The sequence below is a fragment of the Lupinus angustifolius genome, chromosome LG01, assembly GCF_001865875.1.
Source record: "Lupinus angustifolius cultivar Tanjil chromosome LG01, LupAngTanjil_v1.0, whole genome shotgun sequence".
In the NCBI taxonomy this organism is placed as follows: domain Eukaryota; kingdom Viridiplantae; phylum Streptophyta; class Magnoliopsida; order Fabales; family Fabaceae; genus Lupinus; species Lupinus angustifolius.
In genome coordinates, this window is record NC_032009.1 from 19,068,310 (window position 1) to 19,078,270 (window position 9,961).

Here is a 9,961-nt window from a genome sequence, read left to right on the forward strand (position 1 = left end):
CTATTAAAATTCAGTGCGAAAAATGTCAAAAAACTTTGATGAGGTGAAAAAGTACAATTATTCTTAGATTAATGGTAAACATTAAATTATATAGATAGATTAATGTAAAGAAATAATTTGAATGTGAAAAATGATTTCAATTTCATCTAATGTTCAATGACTATTACTTTTCAACATAACAAAATATAGATGTTGTAAATACTCAATTTTAGTGGGGTAGCGACATGAACCAATCACTAATTAATATTAAATTATTATTAGCATATAAAATATATAAAAAGTAGGAAGGAAAAAATGTGAGGAGGAGGTGACATGAAGGAAAAAATGTAAGGAGAAATTGACATGTGACATAAGGGAGTTTTTTTTATTATATTGTTAATAGAGAAAAATTATTCTTAGATTAATGGTAAACATTAAATTATATAGATAGATTAATGTAAAGAAATAATTTGAAGGTGAAAAATGATTTAAATTTCATCTAATGTTCAATGACTATTATTTTTTAACATAACAAAATATAGATGTTGTAAACACTCAATTTTAGTGGGGTAGCGACATAAACCAATCACTAATTAATATTAAATTATTATTACCATATAAATATATAATATATAAAAAGTAGGAAGAAAAATATGTGAGGAGGAGGTGACATGTGACATGAAGGAAAAAATGTAAGGGGAAAGTGACATGTGGCATGAGGGAATGAGAAAGTGACATGTGGCATGAGGGAAGGAGAAAGTGACATGTGGCATGAGGGAGTTTTTTTTGTTATATTGTTAATAGACTACATCATACACATGAGATGGAATAGAAAGAATGGAATTTGAAAAATAAGAAAATGGCTCCATATACAAATACAGTGATTAACTCATGCAAAATATTATTAAGAAAAAGTAAAAACTCTAAAATATCCTTCCACTTGATAGAGACTAATCTTATAAAATACTATGATTAGGACCCCATTATTAGATAGTGTATTTTCCATGCACATGAGTTAGCATCAAAATCTACAACAAATATCCCTACTTTTCAAATATTGTGTTTAGTGCTACAAAACATTTTCCATAAAGAAATTCACCATTTGGAGACATAAAATCTTGATGATACAAAAACAACTCAACATGGATTCACTAAAGAGGATATGTTAAGGAGATATAGTATCTGCTGGTATAAGGAGATAAGTTATCTCCTCTTGCCAGTGAAATCATGACATGTGTCACGTTTCATCATTTTCTATAAAAATATTTTTAAAAATAAATAAAATAACACACTTGTCACATTTTTACTGACTAGAGGAAATAAGTTATCTCTTAATATGAGGAGATACATTATTCTCATATGTTAATTAGAGTGTGGTGCAAAGTTATGCATGGTCCTAAACCAGCTAAAAAGTTAAAACTTTAAAGACTAGGGTGTATTAATGAACCCCATTACTATTCATTTCAAGAGTGAATAAATACAATATAGATTAACATGCATGAGAATCCTCTCGAGTATCAGAAAGAGAAGTACGTCAAAAAATAAAAGAAAAAGCAATTTAATGTGACACTTCTACTTCTTAAATATGACACTTTTATCATTAAAACTAAGAGTAAAAATAATAACTTTTCTCTCGGATACTCGAGAGAAATCTAATTATATTAATTTTGGAGCAAAAAGATGCATCATCACCTCCCATGCCATTAACACTGACCTCATTGATGTTGCTTACATGGTGGACCTTCATTTGTTAATTTACTTTTCCTATAATGTTTTTTTTCCTCATTCAACCACAACACACTATCATTAATTTCCTTGGTGATTTCAACACATGGGCCCTCACTAAAACATTTTTTATTTTTGAAATGCTATATTAATATTCTATATTAGACAGTCACGGTTGTGGGGGAAAACTCACATGAGGATTTTGAATACTAATAAATACTATACTCTAACAAAATAAAGTGTCTCCTCATGTCATGAAATAACTTATCTCCTTAAATTTATTAAATTTTTTACATGTATCTTATTTTTCTTTTATAACATATTTTGGGATGAAAATTCTTTTATAATATACCCTGCAAAAGTAAGAAGATATAAGGCATAAGCATTGAGTTGGGGAATACATATAACATTAGGGCGAGTTAAGAAGGTCTTAAATGAATCCGTATTTTCATAGGATCTAGAGTTAGGTTTGAGATTAAAAATTAGACCTAAATAATATTTAGGGTTTGTCCTTATTCATTTTAATCCGACTTTTGCTCACCCAACTTTTATTTATACATATTTATTAAATTGTGTATAAAATAATGATATTTCTTTAGCTAATCGTAAATAATTTATTTTGTTTCAACAAATGTATTTTTATAACTCCAACTTGTGTTTCTTTGACTTTATAGTGAAATAATAGCTTCAGAATTATAGACTATTGAATCTCAAACAATAGAAATGTAGTTGATAAATACAAGAGTGTCTAACAAAAAGTTAGTAGATACATAGATACAAATATAAATATAGAGATTTAGGTAGAGATTGATAGAGATATTTAAATATGGATATAAGTAAATGAGAATAATGTATCTCCTCATATCAGGAGATAACTTATCTTCTCTGACTAGTAAAAATGTGATATGCGTGCTATTTTATTTATTTTAAAAATTATTTTTATATAGAAAATGATAAAACATGACACATGTCATGATTTCACTGGGAAGAGGAAATAATTTATCTCCTTATATCAAGAGATACTTCATTCGCTATGTAAATATATATATATAGATATATATAAATAGATATAGAGATGTAAATATATATGTAGATATAAATATATATAGATAGAGATATAGATATAGATATATGTAACAATTTACTTGCATAAAAATTTATTAATGATGTAATATAAAATAATTTTTTTACAGAGATATTATGATGGAGGTAGGGAAACATTCTCATGCTCAGTGACAGACAGTGATTCTTGGATCACATTTCACTCATCTTCTCTACTTTCTCTCCTTTGTGTTCTGTGTCTTTGGTTCTTTCTCTCTCTGCACTCACTCTACTGAGTCATATTCCAAAAATGCATATACTTTTATAGGAGTAATGAGTCCCATTTTAAACGGTCATGCAAATAGAGTCTTCACGATATATCATATATTGAACTAAAACTTTTAGATAATAATTACATCGGTTTTATATACTTATAAATTATTTTACTCATATTTCATATACAATATAAAACTTTACATTTATACCTAGCAAAATATATTCTCTCAAATAATACAACTTGAAGGAAGATTGTTTCAAGCAGTGTTATTAGGATACTAACGTAGTCGTATAGAGATTTAATCGGTGGTTTACTAATTAAACCGCATAATGGTGATATTACATATATAATATATTAACATTAATGTTGAAAAATCAATAAAAAACCAATATTTTTTATTTTCATTAAAAAAATTAATTTTAAATAAAAACCGGCCGGTTTTGATCAATTTTAGCCAGTTTTGACCGGTATAATAATTGTACCGTACCAATATTGGGACCGGTTCACCGGTTGAATCGACCGGTATGAAACGATTTTAACAATACTACTTTCAAGCTCTACATGATTTATTTTTCTTAAGCGATGTCTTGTATTTGAGTCTTGAAAGAATTTCTTTTGGAAAGAATTAGCCTTATTTATTATAGATGTTTTGGTTTGAATAGAATTATCTCTCATCCTCTCCATTACTAGAAAGATAAGTTTTCATTTTCCTTTTATTTTTAATACCAAAACTATGATTTCATTATATATAAAAATGTATAAATGTCGCATCATATTATTTTTTCTTTTGTTTTTTCAACTACTTGTCTCTCAATTACTGATTCCTATTGAGGCAAATAATAACCACTTACATATATTTATATATTTGTACTCTAACTTTGTAGCATATACTTTTATATAAATAAATACAACTTTGTATTCTCTCTCACCTTCCCTCCTTTAAATTTTATAAAACTCATAAAGCAAACTCCTTTTCCTAAAGTTTTTGCCACAACAATTTCTCATCATATTCACCACTCTCCACCTTCACATTCCATCTTTCTCTACAAGATTTTCTCTACCTACACTTGTTTTTTCTCAATGGAGAAGAACCCATTTCACCTTTTTCCTCATCTAACTTCAACACTCATCCTTGTGATGATAACTATTATGTTTCCTATAGCAGAAAAAGTTGCAGCAGTTTCATCCATCAAAACTGATGCAGAGTCTCTTCTCATGTTCAAAAAGGTTTTGAAAGATCCAAACAAAATTCTATCAGGGTGGCAGATAAACAAGAATCCATGCAGCTGGTATGGAGTTTCATGCACCCAAGGAAGAGTTACTCAACTTGATATCAATGGCAATAGTAACTTAATTGGAACCACTATTTCTCTTGACCCTTTATCTTCTCTAGATATGTTGTATGTTCTAAGATTGTCTTTGAATGGCTTTTCTGTAAATTCTACTTCTTTGCTTCAGTTACCATATAGTTTGACTCAGCTTGATTTATCCTTTGGTGGAGTTTCAGGTCCTGTCCCTGAAAACTTTTTCTATAAGTGTCCAAAACTTGTTGTTGTGAACCTTTCTTATAATAACTTGACAGGTATTATACCTGAAAAGTTGTTAACAAGTTGTGATAAACTTCAAGTACTTGACATGTCTTCAAACAATTTGACAGGCTCAATTTCTGCACTCAAAATTGAGTGTAATTCCTTGTTGCAACTTGATCTATCCGGAAACCGATTATCAGACTCAATTCCGATCTCTTTGTTAAACTGCACTAGCCTTAAGACTTTGAACTTAGCTAATAATTTGATTTCTGGTGAAATTCCAAAGGGTTTTGGTCAGTTAAATAAGCTAGAGACTTTGGATCTTTCTCATAATCAAATTACTGGTTGGATCCCTTCTGAGTTAGGAAATGCATGTGCTTCCCTTTTGGAAGTTAAGCTTTTCTTTAACAATATATCAGGTTCAATCCCTTCTGGTTTCAGTTCTTGCAATTTGATGCAACTTCTTGACATATCTAACAACAACATGTCAGGTCAGTTACCAGCTTCTATCTTTCAGAACCTTGGATCATTACAGGAACTGAGGTTGGGATATAACGCATTCTTCGGTCCTTTTCCATCTTCAATATCTTCCTGCAAGAAATTGAGGATTGTGGATTTAAGCTCAAACAAGATTTCCGGGTCTATCCCTAGAGATATATGCCCAGGGGCAGCATCACTTGAGGAGCTGAGAATGCCAGATAATCTCATCACCGGAGGAATCCCTGCTGAGTTGTCGAAGTGCTCACAATTGAAGACACTTGATTTTAGTCTCAACTACCTCAATGGTTCGATCCCTGATGAGCTTGGAGAACTTGAGAATCTTGAGCAGCTGATAGCTTGGTTCAATGGCTTGGAAGGAAAAGTCCCACCAAAGTTGGGGCAATGCAGGAACCTTAAGGATCTTATACTGAACAATAACCAACTCGACGGAAGAATTCCGATTGAGTTGTTCAACTGCAGCAATCTTGAGTGGATATCACTTACAAGCAATGGACTCACCGGGGAGGTACCGAGGGAGTTTGGCCTATTGACAAGGCTAGCAGTTCTGCAGCTTGGAAACAACAACTTTACAGGTGAGATTCCAGGAGAGTTGGGAAATTGCAGCAGTTTGGTGTGGTTGGATTTGAATAGTAACAAGTTAACAGGTGAGATCCCACCCAGACTTGGAAGGCAGCAAGGAGCAAAATCATTGTTCGGTATCCTATCAGGAAACACTTTGGTGTTTTTAAGAAATGTCGGAAACTCATGCAAAGGAGTTGGAGGATTATTGGAATTCTCTGGAATTAGACCTGAAAGGCTATTGCAGGTTCCAACATTGAGGACTTGTGATTTAGCACGACTATATTCTGGTCCTGTTCTAAGCTTGTTTACCAAGTACCAGACTTTGGAGTATCTCGATCTCTCATACAACGAGCTTAGAGGGAAAATCCCTGATGAATTTGGAGACATGGTGGCCTTACAGGTTCTCGAGTTATCTCACAACCAGTTATCCGGTGAAATCCCTTCATCACTTGGACAGCTCAAGAATATGGGTGTGTTTGATGCATCACATAATAGGCTGCAGGGTGAAATACCAGACTCATTCTCTAAACTCTCATTCTTGGTGCAAATTGATCTATCAAGCAATGACTTGACAGGGCAAATTCCACAAAGGGGACAACTAAGTACACTTCCGGCTACACAGTATGCAAACAACCCTGGCCTCTGTGGTGTTCCATTGCCCGAATGTCAAAATGACAACAGCCAAGCCACACCAAATCCAAGTGATGATGCTGGAAAGGGAAGGCAAAGAAGTGCAGCCTCATCATGGGCTAATAGCATTGTCATGGGAGTTCTCATTTTTGTTGCTTCTCTATGTCTCTTAATTGTGTGGGCTATCGCAATCCGTGTAAGAAGGAGGGAGGCTGATGAAGTCAAGATGCTCAATAGTTTGCAAGCATCACATGCCGCAACAACATGGAAGATCGACAAAGAGAAAGAGCCCCTGAGTATTAATGTTGCAACATTCCAGAGGCAGTTGCGGAAGCTCAAGTTCTCTCAATTGATTGAAGCAACCAATGGTTTCTCTGCAGCAAGCCTTATTGGTTGTGGTGGCTTTGGTGAAGTGTTCAAGGCCACACTCAAGGATGGATCAAATGTTGCGATAAAGAAGCTCATTAGGCTCAGCTGCCAGGGTAATAGAGAATTCATGGCTGAGATGGAAACCTTAGGGAAGATCAAGCACAGAAACCTTGTTCCTTTGTTGGGCTACTGCAAAGTTGGGGAAGAAAGGCTCCTTGTTTACGAGTACATGGAGTACGGAAGCCTAGAAGAAATGCTTCATGGGAGGATAAAGACACAAGATCGACGAATTTTAACATGGGAAGAAAGGAAAAAGATTGCTAGAGGTGCTGCTAAGGGACTTTGTTTTCTGCACCACAATTGCATCCCACACATCATACATAGAGACATGAAATCAAGCAATGTGTTACTTGACCATGAATTGGAGTCTAGAGTCTCCGATTTCGGGATGGCAAGACTAATAAGTGCACTTGACACACATCTTAGTGTAAGCACACTAGCAGGAACACCAGGATATGTTCCACCAGAGTACTACCAAAGTTTCAGGTGCACTTCCAAGGGGGATGTGTACTCATTTGGGGTTGTGTTGTTGGAACTGATCACCGGGAAGCGCCCTACTGATAAGGACGACTTTGGTGACACTAACTTGGTGGGGTGGGCCAAGATTAAGGTACGCGAAGGGAAACAAATGGAAGTGGTTGACCCTGACTTGCTTTCGGTTATTCAAGGAACAGATGAAGCAGAAGTGGAGGGAGTGAAAGAGATGATAAGATCTTTAGAGGTTAGTTTGCGGTGTGTTGATGACTTGCCTTCAAGAAGGCCAAACATGTTGCAGGTAGTTGCTATGCTGAGAGAGCTTATGCCTGCATCAACTGATGGAAGCAACAATAGTGCTTGAAAATCATAATATTCTTGTTCATAATTATTATGACAAGTGTGTGAAGATAATATATTGAGGCATGTAATATTTTCTCTATAGCTTTTACTCAGTTTCTTGTGCCTGGTTTCTCAGTTTCTTCCTTCCTTTCTTGTGTTATTCAGAATTTTTTGTCAGAATTCCAACCCCTGTTAAAATTGCAGCAATTACATATGAAATTAAGACCAAGAGAAGAGATTTATTAAATTAAGCAGATCCAATGTAATCAATTAAGGTAATTCACCAAGCACATTGGCAATATGTAAAGAATGATGACTTACTGATTCATCATTTAAGAACAATTAATCTAAGAATCCATCATATAGAAAGCTACACTAATAAGTTTGATAGAAAAATTGTGGCTCCGAATAAAATTTGGCTTTGGCTCCAAATTTATCCAACCAAGGTATTGGTTCAGTTTATGAGAATCAGTACACAAAACATAGTGTGGCTTGTGACAATACAATTATTAAACATTGCACCACTTGATAATATATGTATCAGTATAAATCAGTATAGTCAGTATCACTTTCTTAATCTAAGCAGAACATGATAATAACAATGCAAGCAGAACATGAAGACTTCTATGCATAACTATTATTGCTTAACAACCAACCACATTACTCATGCTTCAAACAAGAGAACTGGATGTGAAAATTAAAGTGAATGGGACTTAAAAAAAATATAAGCATTTCGTCGAGAATATCAAGATGCAAATTTATTTATTTTTTTGGCACACCAAAAGTGTCCCATAGGTTTTGCCATTTTCTACAAAGTCTATCTATCAATTCTGTTGGACAATGCTAATAGATGCAAGATTCTGATCTTAAGAATATTGTACAATGTTACCCACATTTGGTAGTTGCTTTGTTCACTGTTGGACAACCCCTAAATTAGGTAATGCCTTGAAACTCACTAGCTGCTCTGCTGCTTCAACTATGCTTTCAGAATCTTCATTGCTCTAAGAGAAACCCAAAATGTGTCACAATAACCTTTGTAATATCTGCAATGGGAGTTAAAGTGTATTAGGATAGTTCAGCAATAGTTTCACAAACCATGGGAGCACAAAATGAAAGCAACTTAAAGGGTAAATCACTCACCAAGGTGGCATTCTCTCTCCAAGTATTTCTCTTAGAGTTTAATATCAATGCACAGACAATGTAAAGTTTTTTACACAGTCAGTACATCACTATCATTCATGTATATTACTTTTATTTAAGAGACAATAATAATTAATACATGAATAATGGATGATGCCTCGACAGTTTAACAAATTCTTATATTATCAGTGCGTAGATATTATACTCTTTTTTTAATCAATCATCATGATCAATATTTTCATCATCCTTCATGTACTTCTCTTGCACTGCTGCAACCGTAGGTTGCAGAGTTAAGGGAAACTCAGAATCCAATATTTAAACAAGGCTTTGTCTAGGAATGTGGTCTAAGGAAAATATGCAATGCACTTGAAACACAAGATTATCAGAATAGCAACTATTACAACAACAATGGCAAGCTCAAAATGCAACTTAGGATCTGTTTGTGAGTTGAGTTTCGGAAGGGAAGAGAAAAGGAAGGCTTTAGAGGCATCTCACAAGTGTATTTTATGGCTCTCAAGTCTTCCTTTTCCCTTCCTTCCCATTCAAAATTCAACTTACAAACAGACCCTTAAAGGTTACTATTCCATTTCCTTTTGATTTCCATCCTTCATGGACTAGGGAGGCATCTTGGCAGAATCTTCTAAAACATGGATTGACCTCCCATGTGATAATCTAAAATCAAAACATTTAACAAGAGAACACTTAATTCATGAGTTTGCAATGTATAATGCAACAAAAAAATCCTTCATATAGCTTTTATACTAGATTAAACATAAACACAATGAACCTTTCATCTATATATTAGTATCAATTCTATATAAGTATGTGTGGGTATGCATGTAACAAATTCTTGAGTGGACGAACAGCGTTATTATTAAGATCAAATGACTGTAACAATACATGTACTGCTTCCATGAACAACTAATTTTAAAAAGTAAAAAAACTTTCCTCCAACAAGAACAGTTCTTGAAGAGGAGCTACACAAATCCTTCTAGTTACAACCAAGTAATGCCATCAATTCTGAGTCCACAATTAGTTGATATATATGTTACCATAGGAAGGGCAACTATTGTGTTCATAATACCATTACCTCATTGTCATCATTGTTGTTACTAAAGGCCAACCAAGCAATTAAAATCAGTATACACATGAAAAGCAAGATTCTCCTTGTGCAGAATAATGGTAGTTCTTTTATGCAACAGTGAAACTGATGATATTTTCAGTTGGTTATTTAACACAAGGTAAAGGATAAAGGAGACAAAATAACTGTATCATGAAAGAAAAAAGATATCTATAATAATCCTAATCAACAGGACCAACTGGAATCTTGCTA

The 9,961-nt window shown here is 33.7% G+C and overlaps 1 protein-coding gene and 1 long non-coding RNA gene across 2 annotated transcripts; one reads left to right on the top strand and one right to left on the bottom strand.

Annotated features, from left to right (window-relative positions):
- Nucleotides 3,957-7,588, top strand: LOC109351238 (serine/threonine-protein kinase BRI1-like 2). Its single transcript, XM_019592640.1, has one exon. It carries the CDS (start codon nt 4,103-4,105, stop codon nt 7,508-7,510), a length of 3,408 nt encoding a protein of 1,135 aa, XP_019448185.1. The 5' UTR covers nt 3,957-4,102; the 3' UTR covers nt 7,511-7,588.
- On the bottom strand, nt 8,227-8,775 carry LOC109342463. The gene is made up of 2 exons (XR_002107057.1): nt 8,629-8,775; nt 8,227-8,531 (listed from the first exon to the last, which is right to left on the bottom strand). It is a non-coding gene; the product is annotated as an uncharacterized LOC109342463 (long non-coding RNA).

Excerpts from the sequence above, each read along its gene's own strand:
- LOC109351238 (XM_019592640.1), top strand. The coding sequence starts at position 4,103 with ATGGAGAAGAACCCATTTCACCTTTTTCCTCATCTAACTTCAACACTC.